The 23,449-nt window shown below is 42.4% G+C and overlaps 1 protein-coding gene across 1 annotated transcript in view; it reads left to right on the top strand.

Moving 5' to 3' along the window:
• Nucleotides 1–1,587: 1,587 nt before the first annotated feature.
• The window catches only part of PDZRN4 (PDZ domain containing ring finger 4), a 255,411-nt gene continuing 233,549 nt past the window's right edge, over nucleotides 1,588–23,449 (top strand). Inside the window, exons 1-3 of the mRNA XM_042793387.1 lie at nucleotides 1,588–2,309; nucleotides 4,873–4,959; nucleotides 8,843–8,947. Coding sequence (XP_042649321.1) covers nucleotides 1,641–2,309; nucleotides 4,873–4,959; nucleotides 8,843–8,947 — 861 coding nt within the window. The 5' untranslated portion in view covers nucleotides 1,588–1,640. The remainder of the gene's footprint in view (nucleotides 2,310–4,872; nucleotides 4,960–8,842; nucleotides 8,948–23,449) is intronic.

Genomic DNA, 23,449 nt, shown 5'->3' with positions numbered 1-23,449 from the left:
GCGTAATCAATTGCTCAGGGTGTCTGATTTCCTTTTTTGTGTGAGAGAATTTGACTTTGATAGGCAATGAAATATTGTATAATGTGTTGTAGTGCATTTTCTCCAAGCTGAGAGACAATTTGAAGGTGCAGTTCACTTGTTTATTTATTTTATAGCCATGGTAATCCAACTGAAACTGTAGGTTTCTGTGTGGCAAGTCAGAAATGGTAGGCTGCTGGTGCTTCTCAGTAATATTTGGGTCTGTAGACGTTCTGCAAGGCATCGCCAATTGTTATTGTTTAAAAGTGCTGAGAAACTACTGTTAAGCAAATTATGGGTAGACATATCTTAGATCTGTGGTCCCAGGTACAGTTCTAGGGGCAGGTATGTGCAGTTTCCCTTCTTGCTTTGGGAAAAAGGGATGAGTGTTTGCCTCTGCTGCATTGACACACACCCCACACCCCCCCACACCTCACCCCGTGTTGTTGTCTTAGTCATGGAAAAGAACCATTAATTAGCGGGCCTCAAAAGCCCTGGCTCTTGGGATTCAGAGTTTGAGGGAAGAATTGCAGAATTGGTGAGGACACACCCCGGTTCTGCCTCCAGGAGTCCTCAGTCCAGAAAATACCCTGTGATCTGGGCCTGGCCAGGCCAAACCATCCTCTCTGAGAGCGATGGTGTCTGACCCACATGTGAAGGAGCCCACTGAAGAAACCCCTCAGAGGGCTCCAGCCCCCTCTTCTCTCCAGGAGGTTTTCCATGGGGCTGAGGGGCAGCAATCTGGCCCTGTGTTTTCAATAGTAAAGTTATGTGGGGAATGTGTTTGGGGTTTCATGTTTCAGTGTATGTTGTGGGTTGTGCAGCAATGAAGGGGTAGAATCCAGGCTGGCTATCGATCCTAACTATGTGTTTCCAGATTTTGTTGTGTTCTAGCTTTTCTTAAAACGAAAAGTGTTGCTTGTACATATGTTGTTGTTTAAGGGAGCTCAACAAACAATTTTGTTATCCCGCCTGTATTACTTTTGGTGCGGCAACAAAGAGAGCGTCAGTCCTGGGGACTTCAGCTTTCCGTGCCCCGGTGGGTATCCCAGACCAGGAGCTCAGGAGAAGAGCAAGATTTTTAGAGAGAACTGAACACACTCACACGCGTACGTTTTTGACCGGCACGCTGCGAGCAGCGGTAACAGAGCCGCGGCGGCTCGCTGCCTCGCAGGCTGTCAACTTCCCACCCCCACGGCCACCACCCAACCGCGAGTGACCTGCCGGGGCCACGGCTCGGCCGGCGGGACGGTGCCCGCACGGGAAGGGGGCGGGGGGCGCAGGTTGGAGGGGGCGGGCGGGCGGCTCCGGGTCCCCGCGTCTCGCCCCGCCGCGCAGCGGGGATGCCCCGGGAGGGCGGAGGTGGTGCCGGGGCTGGGCGTGGGGCGGCCGCGCCGGGGAGAGGGCGTGAACGCGAGCGGGCGTTGCGTGTGCGTGTGTGTGGCGGGGACGCGGGCGGGGGGGGGGGGGGGGGAGCGCCGTGGGGAGCTCCAGCTCAGCGCCGCCGCCCGCCTCCCCCCCGGCGCGGCCCCGCTGCTCCGCCCGCCGGGAGCGGCTCCAGCGCCGCCGGGGCCGGCCCGGGGCCGCGGCGCCGAAAGTTTGGCGGTTCCCCCGGCCGCGCCATGGGCTTCGACCCGGCTCGCTTCGCGGCGCCGGTGGCGGCGGAGCTGCAGTGCAAGCTGTGCGGGCGGGTGCTGGAGGAGCCGCTGTCCACGCCGTGCGGGCACGTCTTCTGCGCCGGCTGCCTGCTGCCCTGGGCGGCGCGGCGCCGGCGCTGCCCGCTGCGCTGCCGGCCGCTGGCCGCCGCCGAGCTGCGCCCCGTCCTGCCCCTCCGCAGCCTCGTCCAGAAGCTGGAGGTCAAGTGCGACTACAGCCCGCGGGGCTGCGGCCGCACCGTGCGGCTGCGAGAGCTGCCCGCCCACGTCGCGGCTTGCCGCTACGGGTCGCCGCCGCCGCCGCCCGGCCCCGCCGCCGAGCCGGAGCCGCGGGGTGGGCCCCCCCACGCCCGCCCGGGGGGCGGCTCCGCGGGGCCGCCGCGGCCGCGGAGGGGCGGCGGGCACCGCTGCCTGCGGGCGCGGCGGGGCGGCGGCGGCCGCCCCCCGGAGCCCGGTCCCGAGCTGAGGAGCGAGGCCCTGAGCTGGAGCCGGAGGGAGAAGTCGCTGCTGGCGCAGCTCTCGGCGCTGCAGAGCGAGGTGCAGCTGACGGCGCGGCGGTACCAGGCGAAGTTCGGCCAGTACATGAGCCACATCAGCAGCATCGCCCGGGACCTGGCGGGCGGCCAGCCCGGCACGGTGAGTGCGGCGGGGCAGCACGCCCCGGCCCCCTCCCCGCCCCGGCGATGCTCTCCCCGGAGCTGCTTCTGGCCGTGCCCAACTTGTTCAGCGGCCGCCCGAGGTGACGGTGCGAGGCGGTGTCCCCGGGGGGGGCCGCGGCCACTAGTGTCACCCCCCCGGGTCCGCGCCGGGACGCGCGGCCCGATCCCCGCTCCCGGGCGGTACGAGGGCTCCTGCCCGGCCCTCGCCGCTCCCGAGGAGACGCAGCCACCAGCCCTCCCCGGGGACGCGCTTCTCGTCGGTCCCTCTTTCGGCGGCCGGCGGCGGCCGAAGCCCCGGGGCGGCGGTGGGACCGGCGGTGCCCGGGACCGGCGGTGCCCGCTCTTCGCTCCTTTGGCCGGAGAGGCCGGGAAGCGGGCGGGGGGGGGGGGAGAGGGGAGAGGGTTTCGCTCTCCGGCTGCAGCCGGCAAACGGGGCCCGGTTCCCGCGGGCAGGGTGTCCGCATCAGGCCTCACCGCCTCGCAGCGCCCCGGCTGCTCTTGCTGCTCACTTTGCTCCAGGTGGGACAGCTCAGGGGCACGGAGCTGGCTGGTAACTTTTAGCTGAGCAGCCGAGAGGTTGTCTTAAAAACTGGGAGCATAGAATTATTGTAAACTTTGGGAACAGTGGTGAAAGGACAGCAAAGTCTCTGTCGTTTGGTAAAAAGGAGTAACAGTTGATGCTGTCGATAGCAGAGACCGGTGCCGTGCTTCTCTCTCTTCTCGGGTCTGATGACACTGCTCAGATAGCGACTCGCTTCCTTTAGGCTAAATAAAGCACCCGAGAGTACTGGTGAGCTGGCTTAACTCACTGTAAGGGAGTTGATTTTTTTTTATTTATTTTTTTTTTTTTATTTTTAAGAGTTAGCTTGTGGCTGGAAGATCGTTGTGCAGGGTCTGGCATTGCTGCTTGCAGCTGTGCTGAGGCGTGTTTTAATGCAATGAATTTTTCTTATTACCCAAATCCTCACGGACCTTTGGGAAGCAACATCCCAAGTGGAAAAGGTCAGAGCAGTCAAACTCATTCCTGAAGCATCATAGTGTGCTGGGCACCTGACTGATGCATGGGAAATGGGAAAGGGGATGTTGTTCACAGGACACCTGCGTGCCTTGAAACATGGATCTTCGTGGCACTGAGCTACTTTGTGTTTGGAGACTTGAATATTTAATCTGTTTCTCTTTTTTCAAAGTTTCCTTCGGTTAGCTAATCCATGAGGTTTAGGCTGCTGGTTCTGGTAGGTGTGCTCATACATCTGCTGGATCTCTTGGCATGGGATAAGGTCATATGAAGAGGGGGGCAGAAGTGACTCTTAAGGAGTGTGGGGTGTGCGAGAAATGTAGAAGGCTGTAGAAGGGAGGAGAGAGATTTGAATTTTCAGGAAGGAGTTGGCAGGAGATGTGGGGATAGGCGTGGAGGCATCGCTCCTGGGTAGCAGCGGAGCATCTGCCATTTCTGGGCGCTGCCAGTAGGTGATGCTGTGTGTACTGCAGCTCTTTTCCAGATGGGACCAGGGTAATGAATAAAACAGGCATTTGGAAGAAAAAATATCAATAAAGTTAAAAATGGACTTCATTAAAATCAAATGTATCATGCGGCAATAAAACATTTCACTGTCACAGTTAATAAAATATGGGTTTCAGCAGTAGGTGTTGTAATTTGAATGTTTAGAAAGCTGTACCTTATTTAGGTGTCAAATTTAAAATAATCAACTAATATATAGAGATTGGCAAACACGAACACCTAACAGTGCTGGATGAATGCAAATTCTTTTTTTGTGGGGAATATGGCTTCTGAAAAGTAACTGTTATCGTATGTGAACAAGGTTAGAATAAGCTAACTTGCGGTACTAAAGCCTCCAAATATTTTTCTCTCTTTTTTTTTTTTTTTTTTTTTTAATAAAGTTATTTACCTTTTTCACTGAATAAAAAGGTTTCTTTCTCTTTTTCATTTTTAGCTTTGACTCCGTTGCTTTCTGAATGTTTGCTTTATATTTTAAACATCGTTTAGAAAAAAACTGCTTTCTCACAAACGTGGTTTTGGATTCTTTCTTTTTGAGAGAGAAGTGAAAGGTTGGGATGAAGAGTCGGGTTTCATTTTCTGTGTGTTTCTTCTCTGAAAAACACTTCAAAACGTGTTCTGATATGACTTTGGGGGTCTGAAAATTGTAATGTTGTGTATTTTAACCTATATGTTTAATGTCTGAAAGGTTGACACACATAGGGATTTTATTTTTTTGGAGACTTCCAGACATTTAGAGCTCTGACTTTTTCAGTCACGCTGAGCATTCATCCCACCAAAACCCTGCACTTTTTTCTGTTCAGCAGTGAAGATAATCAGGTGTTACCTGTTACTTTTCAGTGGTGAGTGACTTCTTTGGTTTTTTTCCAGTGCAAAGTCATTTGTTATCTTTTCAGCCTAATTTTCCTTTAAGCTTTATCTTACATATTTTCCAGCTAAAAATTTTTTGTACACTAGTGCTTTCACTTAAGACCTTCTTTTTGAGACTGCCTTCTTTAACAATATTTCATCTCTTGCTTCTTAGGGAGGAGAACCCAAACCATTAACGATCATGCTACACCGAGAAAATGATACTTTGGGATTCAATATTATAGGGGGACGACCCAATCAGGTAACGAGAAAAGTAACTGTAGGTTATTGTGACCACGCTTTGTGTTACTACATACACTATTAGTAATAAAAGAGTTATTTTTGATGACAGTAGGCATGGAATCAGCTCCATAGATAGAAGAACTCTCTATTATCAGGTGTAATTGGAGTCATTGTTTTGAAGACATAATCTTGTGAGAATTGGATTATTTTCATTTTCAGGAAATCTGTTCCCTTTGTTTTTGCTTTAAAACTTCAGTCTGGCTTGCACTCAGTTCCCATATGAGTAATGTGTATTCATGCAAACTGTTCAATGGAAATCTCTGGGACTACTTGTAAGAGTCATTGTTGCAGGATTAAGCCATTGGAATTTTTGGAAACAGCTTGCTACTTTTTTTTTTTCATATAATGGAGAGATGAAATTTGCTTCTGTAGCTAAGATAGTTTAAGTACATGTCCTGCTCTCACATGCCTGCTTTCATTTTTCTTTTGTGAACTGAAACAGTTTTCATCAGTCGTGTATCTTAAATCAATCTGGTCTCATCAGTCTAGGTTTAGAAAGTTCATTGGAAATGAATGCATATTCAAAGGAATATGCATAAGAATGTGCTGCTTTTTTTTTTTTTTTAACTTCATCCTTCCAAAAGCATTAATCAGGACTGTCATTACATATGAAGGCTAAAGAAACCTGTTAAACTGGAAAATTAATAGTTGATTAAAAAAGCTCGGTAATAATTATGCACTGATCAGGTTCTTGTTAAGTGGGAGAATTGTAACCTCCTACTATTATCGAGGAGGGGAATGGGACCCTGTATATTTGGCAATCTTCTGCTCTCAAGCTCTATTTAGTGGTGCCAAAGAGTCTGTTCCCATTAGCCTAAGAAATTCACTGTCTGCACTGCAGAATTACTGTTCCCTGTGGGTAAGTATGAAGACCAGCAGTTATCAAATGTTGGTGCTGTAAATCCAAAGAAAGATTTTCTTAGATTTTCTAGTGGAAGAATGAGACAACAGGTAGCTATAAGATCAGATACATGTGCTTTGATTATATCCATATTTTGAGTATACTACTAACAAAGTCCAGACAATCTTTGGTTTGGATTGCAGTGTGACTTCTGTTATTTACAGCTGTAGGAAAACTGCAGGGGAGAGGGGGCATGGTGTTCAGCTTTCTTGAGATGGCAGCTGAGCTTCTGTGAAGTGCTTACATGCTGACAGTGCATAATGGAACAAACTATATGTTACAAGCTATTAGGCTTTTTGAATTAATATTCTGGAAGTTTAAGGAGTAAATGATAAATATATGAAGGTTCATAGCAACGTTCATGGAGGGAACTGCTGACTGGAGAGAAGGAAATAGTCATGTTCTTCTGTTAACACTGGTAGTTAATGGAGAAGTTGGTGGAGCTGTGAGGCAGAGCTGGTTCTGAGGGATGTTTGAGTCTTTGAAGTTTAGTTTGGAAATTCTGTTTTGTTTTGTTCTCATTGTGATAAATGTGAATATTAGAGACGTTTGACTGGCAGTTCCCAGATACCAGCATAAGGTCTTGCTCAACATATCTGGAGCCAAAGTATATAACAGGAAAAAAGGATTGAGTTGACCCAAATACTGAAAATTAAAAACTCTGCTCAAAAACTTAAATACTGGAACAGGAATTGTTTGGTATCAAGACAAAAGAGTTCACGAAGGCGATCTGTACATTCAGGTTGTTCAGGGGAAAAGTGCCCTTGGTTGAAGTGTTGGCTCTTGCAGCAGAAGAGCAGAACACTGGTGTCATCATATTAGTCACCTACGTGGGAATGTGTTCCTTCACCACGTTATCTGTGTTTTATAAGTACAATGCACGCTTTTCCCATTGGAAAGCAGGTGACTCTTGGTGAGTTGGAGAATGTACATAAGTACTTTCCGTTGGCTTTGTTTCATTTCTGTCCATAATAGGCTTCCCCACTGTTCACATTTTATCTGGAGGGAAGAGGAGAGAAAAGGAACGACTCACCACAAGCTTGTATTTTATTTTGTCAGGAAAGGACTCATTTCACTAAGTATATGTTTCTGGGAGGTGATTCATTATTCTAATGGAGCAAGGCTGCTTTGATCCCTACTTTTGTCCTGGGCCCCAGCTCTGGCTGGCTGGGAGGACCGTCCCCCCCGAGGACACCATGGCAAAGCTGGGCTGGAGGAAGGGGTGTGCTGCGGGCAGGACTTGGGGCTCCTGCAGACACCCGCAGACTCAGCTAAAGGCCGGGTAAACTGATCATCCCCGTAGCTCCCCCCCAGCCCCTGGCGCGCAGGCTGGGGGCTGTGTGACGAGGTGCTTCAGCTCGGTGTGCCGCGGCTGCATTTTCGTGTCAGGTCTGGTGGATACCAGCGTGTGCTACCAATGGGGACCACAATCCAGACTGAAATACCCTTCTTCTTACCGGGTCGTACATTACTCTTGAAAAAGCCAGTGAAATTTCTTATGGAAAAAAACTCAGTTTTATGTGGGCGAAGGTACTGTATTCTAGCCTTTTGTTTTCTTAAGGAAAAAACAAACAGTGTCCCATCTGTGTTTTCATGAATGGCTATTGTGCTTCTTTTATCAGACTTCAATTTCTCACGGCTTATATGGGAACTCAGTAGAGGTCTGTTCATCATTTCAAAATATTGCTGGAACTGATAATAAGTTTCCGCTTTGCTTCTTACCTGACACCAATGAATCTCTGTGACAAAGAGGAAAAAAAAAAAGAGTTTATGAAATCATAGTCTGACTAACATCGTGTTGAACAAGTATTTGTTAACCTGAAGTCTACCTGGATTGAGTCTCCATAGGCCAGTTGCCACATACTGTAAAGCATGTTTTACAGTGGCTCCATTTTTTGTTATGGCTTTATCATTTTCTTGATAGAAAATATCATAAAAAATCTTTCCCATGGGTGTATAGGACCTAGACTTAGAAACCTATACACATACAAATCATACTGTTTGTCAGGGTTTCATCATATAAACTGCTATCCAAAGCATAAATCATCTGGAAGAAGATTACTTAATTTATTGCTGTCTAGGTTATTGTTTGTATGAATACTTAAAAATACTTTAAGTACGCTGTGTCTGCGTGGCATTTTTTCTTTATTAATAATGATTTTAAACTATTTTAAACTATCATGCAATAAAGTGAAGTAATTTTAGCACGTGCAACAACATCAGGTGTATCATTCCAGCTCTGGTAGATAGCGTATCAACTTTAAATTTGACCTCCATGTGAGTTGTACTTAGAAATGTGTAGAGATCAACTTGGAGTGGGTTCTCTTTTTGTCCACAGCTGATCTGTATGAATTTCACAGTTGAGCAAGTTCTCAATCTCCCATGTGAATAGGATTTATGAGGTTAACCAATTCCAGCCAAATCCTATCACTGTTACATGCCAGCTAGTTAATGTCACATTGTTCCTTGGAGCTTTATTTTCAAATGCAGAAAAAAAAAATTTACAAGCAGCAGTACTGCAGGAGCCCTTTCCTTCCTGAGAGAAACACTTGTGTATCCATTTTTATGAATATCTTCCTCTGTGCATTTATGTACTAGTTGCTGTCTGCTGTAAAGTTTGAGGTCTGCTTTAAATATTTTAGCTAGGATCTGATTACCATTGCATGCTGTGTCTCATTTAGACTAAAATAACCAAAGGTAAATGGATAATCTTATAAAAAATGCTGTGATAGTTCATTAATTCTGTCCTCTTGATTAATGACTAGTTTGTGTTAAACAAGTTTAAAAAAAAAAAAAAATCCCAAGGAGCTTATTTCTTAGCTAGAAAAGTGAGCTGCATATTTCAGGTGGATTTGCATTTTTCATTGCTGCTGATCTTAGTGCCATATAATTTCTTGTACTAATGCGGCCCTTTTTGCAACTTTCCTATCACCTGGTACAGAACAATCAGGAGGAATCTGCTGAGGGAATTTATGTGTCAAAGATTTTGGAAAATGGACCTGCAGACAAAGCAGAAGGCCTGCAAATTCATGACAAGATTATTGAGGTAAGAAAAAAAAAAAAAAAACAAAACACCAGTGGATTAGTCTGTTATATTATCAGATTAATCAAGGATTTGATGGTTTTTACACTAAATACATTGTAATTTTCCTCTTTAGCTGTGTAAAAACATGATTCTTTTACACTGAACTGCTCGAACATTTCTCAGACATGAAGATGCATGATGGATTTTTCCAACAACTAATAAATGTCCTGGTGTTGAGATAAAGCTGGTTTAAGTGAAGCAAAGGTAGAGACACTGAAATAGCAATCAAGAGAGGCATTTTGTATTTCTTTTCATTAACTTGAGAAAGAAGGCAAATGAGTCTATGGAAATTCACAGGTTTAGTGACGTTGTTTTTGCCCTGTGTAGGGAATATTACTGTTGTGACTCTGGGACACTGCAGAGAAGCTATGCTGCTAAGCAGTGCTGTGAAACTCCTTAAGCAATTAGAGAAAGTACTTTCTGCTGTATGATCAGAAGTAGGTCTTCTCTTGTTCTCACCAGGACCTATGTAGCTCTTTCCCAGTCATGTAATATGCTGTCATGGAAATTTTAAAGTTTATTCCTGTGTTATGTGCATTTTTTTCCCATAAAATTACTATAATTAAAAAAAAAAATCAATAACTTAGTCTGAATAATAGGTTGCTGCCTAGCCTACATGTGTAACTGTAATTAGCCCTCGAAGGTATCTCAGAGGAACAGTTTCAGTCACTGAAATAGACTCCTTAGGGTGCTGTCAAAACGGCATTTCACATTGCAGCTCTAATACAACTCTCTGAATGACAGCACGTACCAATAGCTGCTGGGATTGTTTAGGATGCATCACTCCAGCCTTGGGTTTAGGGGAGGCTTAGAAGCATGGTGTGAACTTGCCAGTTGGATGGGATTTTGAACAAAGACACAGAAAACAAGTGGATTGGAAGACAAATGCAGAGTGCCGCTGCTGGCTTCTTGCATTATATCACCGTTAAGAACTAGAAACGTAAGCAGAGAGTGTTTGAGTGCTGGCATTGCTCTTAATGTTGGGAGCCTAGAGCAGTATGTGAAGCCAAATTAATATATTTTCTTGGAAGAATAAGCTCATGGTCTTAGCTGGCAGATACATGCATCTCTAGTGGAAACGAAGTTGGTGAGCAGTACTAAACTTGCAACATAACTCTGATCTCCTCAAGATATCCACAAAGCTTTTGCATCTGATTTTTTTGTAACAGCAGCCTTAGGCTGAAAAACTTTCTCTTGACATTACTATTTAACTTATCACATTGTATTTTCTACAGACTGGCCAGCTATATAGTATTATGCATTTGCTCAACACTTCCTGTTTATTTTATTGTTCTTTTATAGTGTCTTGATTTTTAAGACAAAATAGAGTGGTTTTGACGGAAGGAAGAATAAAGTCACAAACCAGCCTTTATTAGACATGAGGTCATTTTTCAGAATGCCACCGTAATTGATGCTTGATTTTTATTTTGAAAAATTCTGGTTGCATAAAATCATACTGATATTTGAATTGCTACTGAGGACATACAGACTTCAGTTGCATGTGAAACGATAGATCCAATCTAGTGTAAGTACTCATACAGCTCTGAAGGGAGCACCATTTTTGCCATATTAATATACAACATCTTTGTATATAGTTTTTTGTATTCAGGCAGGCATTTAAAAAAGTTCAGGGTTAGGTCAAATATTGTATTAAATGTTTCAGTGTTTCAAAATTTGGTAGACTAAAATAAAAAGAAGAGGAGAAATGGGAACATTGACTTTTTAGATGAAATGCAAATAGGTAATTATTCCTCCATGCTAGATACAGGAAGCAGCGGGAGTCAAAAGGTTGAATTTTTCCTTGCCTATGCACAGCTATTGATGTCTTCTTGCAGCAGGACACCCTGCCAACAGTGCTGTGGTTTGTTGTGAAAGATCAATATGAAAGCTTTTGCTGTGAGGAAACAAGTTGGATGGTGTAACTGTTTCAAAAACGTTGGCAGATACACAGAATATGAGCTCTGGTGAAAAGTAGATAGGCAGTGGTATTTCTTATTATTGCTTGCTTTTCACTCATTTGGTGATCTGATCTAATGGGTGATATTTTATGAGACCATTTTTTAGTAATCAAGAGCAGAAGGAACCCATGTTGTTCGAAGAGCCTTTAATAGCTTCAGTCAGTTGTTTGGTAATGTGATGCCCGAGGTGTTTCTAGCAATGTGTAGCTAATGGGATAATGGACAGAACTGTCCCATTAAATCAGGAGAAAATCTGTTCTCAAGGCGTGTTGCTAAATAAAGAAGGCAATTTGTTTCAGTGCTTTATCAGATGTTTAACAAATGTGAACTGCACGTGGTTGACTGCAGTGAGTTAGTTGTGCACATTTCAGATGACCATCTTGTGGGTAACCTAGTGCAGCAAATGGATTTCACGGTCCTATGGCATTGGTGGCTGGAATTGTGAACCAAGACTGGCAGGCATAAGTAGTGCTGCCTTTTACTTTATATACATCATTATCTATGGCAGCAACTTCAACAAATAATTTTTATGGTATTTGAAAGGGTGCCAAGGGGAGAAATCAGATTTCTTTCTTAAGGTATTTATTCCAAGTGTAAAAATGCCACACAAAAGACTTGATTTCTGGGAGGGATTTGAGATCAATGTGCCCAGAATATGGGCCATAGAGCCTTTTTGACACTTTAATCAGAAAAAAGTTGGCGTTTATTAGGGCTTTATCCTCAGGTGAGCATATTGTGTTCTTGAGGACCTGAAAGCTGAACCAGATGCCTGTAGGCTGGCAGGATGGTGATGGGTGAGGCTGACAGGGAGAGCTGAAGGGTGACAGCCCCAGGTACCCTGTGTAATATTACAGAAAGGTTTGGGTTGGAAGGGGCCTTAAAGATCATCTAGTTCCAACCCCCCTGCCATGGGCAGGGACACCTTCCACTACATCAGGTTGCTCAAAGCCCCGTCCAGCCTGGCCTTGAACACTTCCAGGGAGGGGGCACCTGTGACCTGGACAACCTGTTCTAGTGTCTCACCACCTTCACAGTAAAGAATTTATTTTTTTATAAGTAATCTAAATCTACCCTCTTTCAGTTTAAAACTGTTACTCCTCATCCTGTCACTGTACTCCCTGATAAAGAGTCCCTCCTTGTCTTCCCTGTAGGCCCCCTTTAAGTAGTGGAAGGCCACTCTAAGGTCTCCCCTGAGCCTTCTCTTCTACAGGCTGAACAACCCCAATTCTCTGTCTGTCCTCATGAGGGAGATGCTCCAGCCCCCTGACCACCTTCGTGGCCTCCTCTGGACCCATTTGAGCAGGTCCATGTCCTTTTTACATTGGGGGCCCCAGAGCTGAGCACAGTACTTCAGATGGGGTCTCACGAGAGCAGAGGGGGAGAATCCCCTCCCTGGACCCGCTGGCCACACTTCTCTTGATGCAGCCCAGGACACGGTTGGCTTTCTGGGCTGCAAGCGCACATTGCTGGCTCGTGGTCAGTTTTCCATCCACTAATACCCCCAGGTCCTTCTCCTCAGGGCTGCTCTCAATCCACTCGTTGCCCAGCCTGTATTTGTGCTTGGGATTGCCCTGACCCATGTGCAGGGCCTTGCACTTGGCCTTGTTGAACTTCATGAAGTTTGCACGGGCCCACTTCTCAAGCCTGTCAAGGTCATGTCAAGAGCTGCAGTGTCAGGGGGCTGCAGCTCTTCACAGAGTACGATCACAGGACCCTCACTGATCACTTCCACTGTTCTGCTGAGAAGATTTCAGGGACTTTACCCTCTTTATTCGAGGTTAACTCATCTGTGAGAATAGACTTGTTTATGCAGTGTAAAGCTGGCCTGGGACAGGGATATGCACAAGCAGCATTTTGGCAATTGTATACTTTCAGGAATCTTATTACAAGCCAAAAATGATCATTATTTGTTCATCAAGGAGAAACTCTTCCTCATGACTTACTTCTATGTAGCAGGTTCCTCTAGATGTCACAGTCTTCTGCTGCCTTCAAGTGTTTATCCAAAAATCTAGTTCCCTAAATTAACACAGCGCAGCATGTGTTCCAGGACTAAACAATGATCACATGCTATAAAAAGCACCTCATAAAGCTAGTTGCAGCATTGATATCTGTGACTCTCAACATGAAAGCCTTGGATATGAGCAGTGGTACAAAGCCACCACATCTCTGACTTTTGGATCTCTGTCTTCCTTTCCACCCTGCATGTGAATCCCAAGAGGAAGAGAGAAACAGCAAGCCACACACAGGACTGTCTATTAATTTGTTCTGGTTCAAAGAATTCTGGTTGCTGCTGGGAGAAAATACAAATTATGTTTAGAATGGTTCACAGTTACACAGCTATGCATCATTTCATCTCCCCCTCACTTCATGCAAATCTTGCCTACTGAGTAAGTTCACGGCGCATCTTGTCTAACACTAATAGCCTCCTCAAGGCAGTATAAAACAGCTACGATCCTTGGCAGTGTTGTTGATACACAGAAGTGTTTTACCTGCTGCTTTTTTAATACATATTTATAGTTCTGAGCAGTGACACTGTAAGTAGCTCTTCCTCTATGGAGGAAAATTTTACGCTCTCAGTTTGCAGTCAGTTCAACTTCACATAAGAATGGCACCACATTGGCCAGCACTCCAAGTATACTAGTTAATGCCTAGCTAACAAGCCATTCAGAACTAGTTCTTTATACTTGTTTTGGGTTTCTTTTCTTTGTATAATACTAAATTTTACAGAAATTGATATGCCATCTCCTCTGGTTTTGAGCCCAAATTTAGAAAAACGTCAGTGATTGATTTTCTTAAGTCCTCTTTCATTCTGTAAGTCACAGCATCTCTCAAAATACCATTGCATTACTAAAGTGGGATATGCTGATTTTATCTTTTCACTTCAGCATTGTACATAAAATACATGACCGGGACAGAATTTACAATCCAGATTGACTTCCTGAATCCATAAAGAAAACACCTCAAAAAACCCCCCACACCTCCTCCCCACACCACCCTCCCCAACCCAACCCAAGCAATATCTTATCAATTTGAGGAAGAAAATCTGCTGTTAATTCACATTGCCTATGAGACAAAGCCCTATAGTCATGGCTGAACCTTCTGTAGTAGGTTTGGCAAATAACAAAATAGCCATGAAAAACCTTGTGTGCGAGTAAAAGGGGCTTAAGCTGAAGACTGGCATATTCATATAAGCAACTGTAAGCACTTCATTGTCTGGAAGGCTCAAGTGTTTTTCTGTTCCTTGCACTGCAAGGGAAAGGCTTCTGTTCTTTTACAGTCAAGTGAAATGTGAATATTGGCCATTTTACATTTTAGTCAGTTGATTCTCATTAATTTGATGGCTAAGAAGCAGGCATGATGGAGAAGAGGGGAAAGAAAAACATTTTTAGTCTGGGATCTTTAAGTCTTTTTGAAAAATGAGCTAGATGCATATAGACCATGACTATGTATTTTATTTATGCAGCCTGAGCTCCATAAGCATATAATAAATAAGACTTCATCCATTATTCCATGTTTCCCTTTGTTCTTTTCACTTTTTTGGAGAGCACACACACAATGGCTTTCAAGTCCATGTCAGCAAAGCCAGTTTCAATAAAGATGAAGTCTCGAGGCTTATCCTGGCAGAAGTAACTTACATCTGCAAAGCGCCTACACAGAAACTTTTTTAACTATTGCCAGACTGCTGACTGTGCTGTGTGTCAGCCTTGTGATGTTTTATCTTCTGCATGTTTCTGTCATTACGCTCACTATGTTGCTCAAGCAAAATCTTTGATACTAGTCATGTTTATTTGGCTAAGAATCTCCACTGTCAGATTATGTCTGTAGAAGTAGTGAGCTTAAAAATTGTCTTGCTGGGATCAGAGCTAGTAGATTTAGGATGGCTTTGAACCAAAGCTGCACATGATGTGGTCAGTAAGATCTGGGTGGTGGCTGAGGAAACTTTTATGTAGGTAATTTAAGTGGTGTGAATTTCAGCGTACCGAAATATACCCAGAGTAGCCTTAGCTATATTAAGTTTTCTTAAATCCTTAACGAATTCATAATATTATGTTGCAGGTAACCAGGTCTGGACCTGCATTCATTAGGTAAATCCTAATTAGTCTGAAAGATCCCTAGTATAATAAATTAGTTATACCATAGGCTTATAAATGTCTGTAGGCTCTCTTCACCCCTCCTTCACCTGTTGAGATACAGGCTTTTGGACACCTGAATTCTTTCATCTGTCTGAAGAAACTTTTAAAAAGTCAGGTGTGACCAGGTCTGTACATAACTTCATTTGAATAGGAGCCACTGCCCCCACTGACTTTTTTATTTAACAGAAAGTATTAGAGTTCTTCTCCCATAAGTGAGAGATCTGGGTTGCAGAGATCTGCCCTGCATGCGAAGAACTGAATTTACCTACCCAGGTAATTGCCCTTATTACTAGGGCAGAGGGTACTCTCTGTGAGACCAGCCTCCACCCATCCTCTTCAAACTGGGCTAGGTGGCAGCAGGCATTTGAGTCAGGGTTGTCCAATGATAATTTGCTGTGAAATAGGTGCTGGTTCTAGGGAGCTCTATCTGGAATACTGGTCCTGCCCTTTTCTATGTTAGCGTTTGTCCCAGCACACGAGAGTTTTCCTCTTTCTTGTAGTTTTGCATCTTAGATGACACTTTCTTGAATAGATACTTGCATTTCTAACTTCATAGTGTCTTGGCTTTGAGAGGGGAGAAAGCAAATGCTGTTAACCAGGTTATCCTCTAGCTAGGATACTTTTCTAGATATGAAAGATGGGGTTCCCTGACTGACTAAATGTCAGTATCTGGCATTTTTCTCCTCAAGGTCTTTGCTCTAGCTACTGTGTTATCTAAAAGGTGTTTGCTGCTGCTGATGCCCACTTCGGGAAATCTGTGGAGGCTGGATCTGACCTCAGTGCAGGAACTTGGTGTTCAGTGTACTGTCTGTGCTAGAAGCTGCCACCTTGCTGTAGACATCCTGGAATGCCTGAATTTTATACTTCATTGCCTGAGTTCCCAAATATTAGTAGCCTAAATTTGACTGGACTCACTATAGGTCTTTAGAGGTACCTGCGTAACTCTATTCACTGAAATGCAAATGCCGTGTTTAGGAAAACAGGTTATGTTCCTTCTAAAAAGCACTTAGAATTCCTGCAATTTACTGTCTGTGTTTTAAAAAGAGAACATGAGTCGTTTGTTTTTTTGTGACCTAAAATTTCTGTGTTTTTTGTGGTGAAATATGTTATATAATGGACTACTGAAATAATTACACTTCTATATATAATTTTTTCTTGCAAATCTTAATAAGACTTCACAAAATACTTTATATCCTAAAGAAAGGGGTGAAATAAAATGATATTTAAGAAATGGAGACTTTAGTGTCAATACAGTAATAGTGAATAGTGACTTAATGTTTTGTGATCAGAAATTCAGTATTTAATCCCTTACTTGACTGGAGTCTTACATTCATAAACAGGCAAAATATTATTTTGATACTTGTGTAAAGCAGCATCATGAAAAATTCTAAAATGCCTTGGATTTTAAGAGGTGATTTTTTTTTTTTATCTGAAGTATAAACTGAGGAATTTCTTGCTTCTGAGAACTTGGTGTGGCCCCAGCTCTAGAGAGGTGCAAGCCTGTAGGAGGGTTTCCCAGCTGTGTTCATTTGAGCTTGTTCTCACAGACAAACCAGGCACGTGTGCAAGTATTGTGTTATGTTGTTTTTGTGGAAATATGTATGCTCACAGTGCTTTTATCTGAAAAAAAAAAAAAAAAATGGAAATGCCAAACATGTGGTTGGAATATGACCACCAGATGAACTCCCCAAGTACTTTATTTGCAGAATTGGTATATTCAGGAGATAAGGCAGTATTGCCCTTTTCAGAAAGTCTCTTTGGCTTGCGAATCATAGCTCTTTCGGTATGCAGCTAGCTGTTGTATTGCACCTTTGTATATGCCTGGATGCTTCTCTGCAAGGGTCTCCCAGTAAGCAAAGCAAAGGAGATACTGGGGGTGGCTGGAACCAGGCACAAGGCAGATCGGGCAGAAGGAGCAGTGTGGGAGTATTTCTGAAATGTGACCCAGAGAGCAAGCTAAGTGGAAGTGGTGAAAATCGTCTTTTACACTGGGTTTTTATGCTACTCCTGCCATGTTGGGTCTTTGTCTAGGTGGCTTAGGTTAGGCATGATAGGAGAGGCTTCGTGATCTTGCGTGCACATGAATGTGCATAACCTTCTCTCTCCAATGAGGTATTTCTGTTTTGTTCTGACTGTGGTGGATCTCTACTACAGCTGGATCACTGTAGGAACAGAAGGGAAAGAGTGAAGGAGAATATACAAGAAAGAAGAAAAACAGGGGAAACTGAGCTTTACAATTAAAGAATACAGAGCACCAACCTTATGTTTCCACAAGAGTGCTTTCCAGTGCTTCCGCATAAATAGGCAGTGTGGGAGAAATGGATGGGATGAAAGAATAGGGATAACTGAATTGTAGAATAGGATCATCTATACACATTGCCATGAACTCTGATAGGGAAATAAGGCAGAACAGTACTATGATAACTGTACTGTGTCTGCAGAGTGGGACAGTAGCCCAATTGAGAAGTCAGCTGTACTGTTGGGTAGGAAGCATTCTGGATAACTCATGGAAGAGCTGACTAATATAAGAACCTGCAAGATCCTATAAACAGTGTTGCTACCATGCACCACTGATCCCTAGTCACCGTGTGAAGGACCGATCACACCCATCTCCTTCATAAAGTGTCTAATCTCACCCCTGAGGGATAACGTGTCAGAAACTTCACAAGTTGAAACTTAACATCTTCCTAGATGCCCTGTTTGAGCTTGTCTTTGCTGCATGTCATCTTTTTCCTCCTTCCCAATATTACTTTTTTTTTAGGCTTGAAGGTAAACCTCGCAAAACAATGGAACTTTAGCACACTTCCATCTCACCGAGCAGCAGGAGCAGTGCAGTTTTATATGCAGCTGAGGTAGTAGGTTTGGAGGATATTTTTGTTTATATGAGGTTTTAGAGGTGTACATAAGCAATTTCAGGAATGCATTAAACAATTTGACTAACATCTGTCAAATGCTTCTGCTTTCATCCCCTTCCCGGGAAGAGAAAGGCATGTGCTGGGGAGTGTTCCATTTAGTAATTTTGCAAATCATCACATTCACACATATTTACAGGTTGGTGTCTATGTAAGGGAAGACAAGGTCATGGAAATGTATCTTCATATTTGTCGCTGAAGTTGGCAAGGTTTTGTGATAAAGACCCTTGCTCTTTGGTCTTTGCTCCAGACATGATCTTGAGTTAGCCCTGCAGAAGGTGGTTTCTCTTCTATTGACAAGCTGAATCTGTGTGACAGTTAGGCTGTAGGTATGATTGTGTATCATTTCCTTGGTCTTGGACCACATCTGTTATATAGGTATGGTGGACTTTATGGTCAGTATGGAGCTGAAGTATCCTAACCTGGTGAACTGTAGAAGGTTTGAGAGGAGGAAAGCCATTTTCTGATGAGTTTCCTTAACCTTGTCAACTATGTAGTGAATAGAAAGAGTCAAAAGCTTCAGAGAGCACTTCAGGATGGATCAGGGGGAGTTAACCCTATGAGGCTCATACGATGAAGACTAGTGGGAATAATTGATGGTAAGCCCAGCTATGGAAAGCTCTGATAAAGTCTGAGACCACGCTGCGTTTGTTACTTAGACCCAAAGGATGTGCAAGGAAGCCATGTCTCCCACAGCACATGCTGCTGGCACCTCAGAAACTCTTAGCATTTTCAGAAAGTGAAAAGAGCCTTCTTCAGCCTTTCATGACGGTTGTTCTTTATTGTGGTTGAGACAACTTCACAGCTAGAGGAGATGACAGCTTACATATGTTGTGTGAATGCAATATTTTATCCTCTTAAGTCACTGAATTGATTGTTGCAATCCAAGGATATATGCTTCAAGAGCTTTGATCTCTTTTGCCCTTTTTCTTAATCAGCTAATTATGTTTGTACAGAGTAGCTAATCACTGTTCTCTATAATTGGAGGCTGAGTGAAAAAAGCCATTAGTGTCTGCCAGTGCAGAAATGCTCAAAATTAAGTAATTATTCATAGCTTCACTTAAAAATTAATAACCTAATTTTTAAGGAGCTGTGAAACGCAGTAGTGTGTTGAATGGGAGAATGCTCCTCCTTAGAACTTGTGAAGAGGAGTAGTCAGAAGCATGTACAGCATTGTGCTTTCCAAATGCTTTGAAAATTGAAGTGATAATGTAAAAAAGGTTGTTGTTTGGAAACAACTTCACTCCAAAATGCAAAATTCTGCAGCATTTAAAACCATACAGTAATGGAAAAACTAATTTTCAAATTGGCAAGAGCAGATGTGGTCTCTTCAAACCACCATCAAAGACTCTGCTAAGTAAAATCAAATAGACTAAGCTAAGTACATTTGTTACTAATACACAGACAATTTAGTAAATGTATGTCTTGTTTGGAATTGCAAATCTAATGTAATTTTACAACTTTGTATGTAGACCCAGCTTGATTGAATCACTGCTGTGGCAGGAAAGGAGCGCGGAATGACTCAACGCTGTTTCTTCATTAAAATTATTTTGGAAGGCATTTTCTTTATGAAATATTGTTGACAAAATAAGTCATGGCTGCTGTGTTTATTTACATAGTAAGTTTACGTATACTATTTGCAGGAAATGATTTACATAATATTTTCTTTCAGTAATTTGTCTTTTCAAGTATCAAGTCTGGGAAATAGCGTAGGGGGAAAGGGGCAATGATGGAAAAATTTAATTCATAACTGTTGACATCCTGCTGTTTTCTACTTGGTTTTTAAGTATGAAAATGTATTTGAACATCACTCTATTCCTCACACCTATTAAATAGTTTAGCTTCTTTAAAATTGGATAAATTATGAATCTGCGTGTCTAGAAGTGGTCATCTAATGTAGGGAAAGGTCCAAAATAGGTTAATCTAGAACATGAGGGTTTTTTCCTTTCCTCTCTTTTCCTGACCATTTGGAGCATTCAAAATTTAAGGGACCCAGTGGCTCAGAGCTTGCCCATCTGTTTCTGAGTACAGTCTTTCAATCTTACATTTATTTCTTTAAACATGCTGATCAAGTGGGTTAATATCTGAAGTCATTCCAGCAGCTTGCAAGAAGAAGGCATGCTATTTTAAACGGAAGGGTTTTGCTGTCTTGCATGAATTAAAACATCTGGATCCTTACACTTCTCTGTTACAGTTTGATTGAGCTGGGCTAGACTCTGGCACATGGCAAGGATGGAGCCATATGGTCTTTGTGCTGTCAGCAAACTTTTTCAGCACATACCGTTGCCTACTCTGATGGTAGCTGCTACTGTGGCCTGAAAGATAAATGTTCCAGGAGCTTTCAGGCTGCTGTGCCCTTCTTGAACGGATTAATTGCATTTTTGAGTGGTACAACATCCAGCATCCTGGAGCAGAAAGCTGAATCCTTCACTTCCCCTGCAGTGCTTAGAGCCCTGATCCAAACTGGGCACCTTGTGCTAGTGCCAGATGTGTAACAGCACTTTCTGACTTGCACTTTGTGTCCCTTGCATCTTGCTTTCTTAATGTCTCCAGGAAATCTCCAAGTGCTCAGCACAACTAATTTTTAGCATGCTCATGTGGTTAAATGGAAAACTGACTGTTTTGAGAAGTTTCTTAACAGAAATTTACTTTCTAGTGACCAAAAGACTGATGTTAAAGTTATAATGCACTTGCTAGCATATCTTTTAATATATGTTGGGGGTTTTTTTGAGTGGTGATCAGGAATGATTTCCTTATAAGTATGATAATTTCTAAAAGCATAGGGATTCTTCCTTGTTTTCAAATATTCAAAATACTTTAAAATTTATTTTTAAAATAAGTGTCTAATTTTTTAATGATTTCTGTGTGTTTAATTTTTATTTTAAAAAGCGTAGGAAGAGCATGAGGGACTAGAAATAACATTTCTCTTTTTTCAATATAAAAAGAACCTGTAAAAACCAAAAACGGTTCATATATTTTTTGGTACATTACTATTACTATTATTAGAATTTCTCATTAATTTAATGTAGGCCACTGTTTTCAGCATTCTTTTCTGAGTCACTTGAGTACTGTGACTTGTACTAAGAGAGTGGATTTTTTTATATTTTTTTTCCTCCTCCCTGCTATGAGGTAATGGAAATCTAAAGAATCAGTATTCATCACTTAATCCAGAGGTTTTATCTTTTAATTAACACAAACCATGGACAATTTTATAAAGATTAAAGAAGACATTGACATTTCAGAACACAATTCAGAGAATGAACTGTTCAGAAAATGCTATTAATGTCTTAATTTAGCAGAGCAATTTAAGAACAAAGTTTTAATCTGATTGCTTAAAATTGTGTTTTATGTTAGTCCTGCAGTCCATTTACAGATGTTCTGCTGACATAATTAACAAGTACTTTGGGGAGTTCCAGTACAAAATAAAGAACTCTGTGCGTTAGTGACTTCTTTCTGTGTGTATTGCTTTGCATTTGTCTCTTTCTCTTTTGTGTCGTGCATGCTGTGATTTTTAACTTCTGTAGTTCAAGGATCTACCTCCATGTATACTTTGAAGCACATATCATATAGGAAACCGTTTATACTAGCCATTAAAGTAACTAATTTGAAAGCCAGCATGTTAGTTGTTGGCATGGCTATTTTAACTGCTCTGCTTTGAATTCTCAAATCTGATTGGCCATAGTTATCAATTTACTTTTTAATTTAAAAATTTGGGGAAAACGGTATAGGTTCAGCTCAGGAGACCTCAGTTCCACCTGGAGCTCTTGGGCCACTAATTCCTACTGACTGGCTTTGCAGTGGGGTTGCAGTTCTTCCTAATTAGTTGTTAGAAGGGCAGCTTTCAGTTTTTCTTGCAGTAGAGATTTATAATTACTTTTGCAGTTAAAGAAACAGGAGAAAAGTATTGAATTGAGAGCACTGGAGAGCATTTTCAATGAGATAAACATTGATGAATTGTAAGCCAGTGGGATAGTTGGAAATTCCTGTATATTTTAACTTAAATCTTTTATCAGAAGATAAAAAGTAACTTCAATTCCTTGTTTTCTAAACATAGATGAATAAAAATGTTAAATGCCTATGCTTCATCTGGTTACCCTAGTCTCTTAATCAGTGGGGACAGAGGCACAGGGCAGTTTAGTAATTTTAGATGCCTTTTCATCTGAAGTTTCCTGTCCCTTTTTATTTATGTACTTTAAAACCAAAAAATATCCCCTCCTGGTTTCTTAACCAGAATCTCTGTTTCATGTACAATACTAATATCATACTTCTGTGTCATTTCAAAGTACTTGGTGTTGGGCTATGCTACCTTGTGTTATTAAAGATCTGTTCTGGGAAGAGAAGCCTAAACTCTATGCCCAGTTTCTAAGTTTTTCCTTTGTTCATCTGCTTAGAGATGAAATGGGACCTTAGAAGCTAATGGAGTGGATAGAGAAATGTGTGCTACACTACCACAAAATAGTGGAGTCCAATTATAAATTGCATGCACCGTTGTCGATGTTGCTGTTTCTGATTTTAAGTGATCGGAGTTTTCCCAAAGATCATATCTTGTACATTTTATCAATAAGTGACTGGCTAAACCATGATGAATCCATATTACTAAGTAGGAGAACAAGTGATGCTAACCAGCTTGTGTCAAGCCATCTGCCTGATGTATACTTTTTTGAGTACTGATTGTGTGTTCAACAGTGTACAAAACCCTGAAAAAAGAAATGCTACTCTAAAAATAGTGTCAGAGAATCTAGAGCACACAGGACACTAGGCAAGTTGAATATCATCTTATGCTAAATGTCAACATTTTCTCATTCTATAAGTACTGAAGATGAGTTAGGCACCCATCTTTACATCAGCGTGAAATATTTAACTTAGTGGCATCTGAGTTAGGATGAGATTTATCTGACCCCTCAAAGAATAAAGTAGTAGTGATACATCTTAAACTCTTCGGAAGTCTCATGTGAACCAACTTCTTTTTATTGCTTTTTAGTGCTTTTGAGGTTAGACTGTTGGAATAAAAGGTCTCTTTGTACAGAGTTCTTCCCTGTAAAGCCAGAACAAAGCTTATTGAATCTTGTGTCCTCCAAGAATGAATAAAATTTAAGAGGAAAGAATGTAACTTGTTTCATTCACTTTCTCACATTGTTTCACATAGGTCTGATATTCTGTTCTTCTGGAATTGCATATTTCACTAACCTAAATGGGACCTTGAATGTACAAGGAATCACTTTTCATGTTTATAATATATAAAATGCCAGTTTAAGTGTGAAAAGAGAAACTCAGGTGCAAAACTGGGCTTGGAATCTACCTACCATGCTGTGGTACTCCTATGTGTCCTGCTCCAACTCCATAGTCTTAATGACTCTCTCAATGTTATAGTTTTCATTAAACAAACAAACCAAAATAGGCATACAACAACAAGATTAAGCCTTATTCCATGTTCCAGATATTTTGATTGCTAAATTTTGA

The sequence above is a fragment of the Tyto alba genome, unplaced genomic scaffold (genome assembly GCF_018691265.1).
Source record: "Tyto alba isolate M040663 unplaced genomic scaffold, T.alba_DEE_v4.0 Super-Scaffold_2, whole genome shotgun sequence".
In the NCBI taxonomy this organism is placed as follows: domain Eukaryota; kingdom Metazoa; phylum Chordata; class Aves; order Strigiformes; family Tytonidae; genus Tyto; species Tyto alba.
Note: the sequence above shows the minus strand (reverse complement) of the source record. Positions and strands in the feature narration are given on the sequence as shown.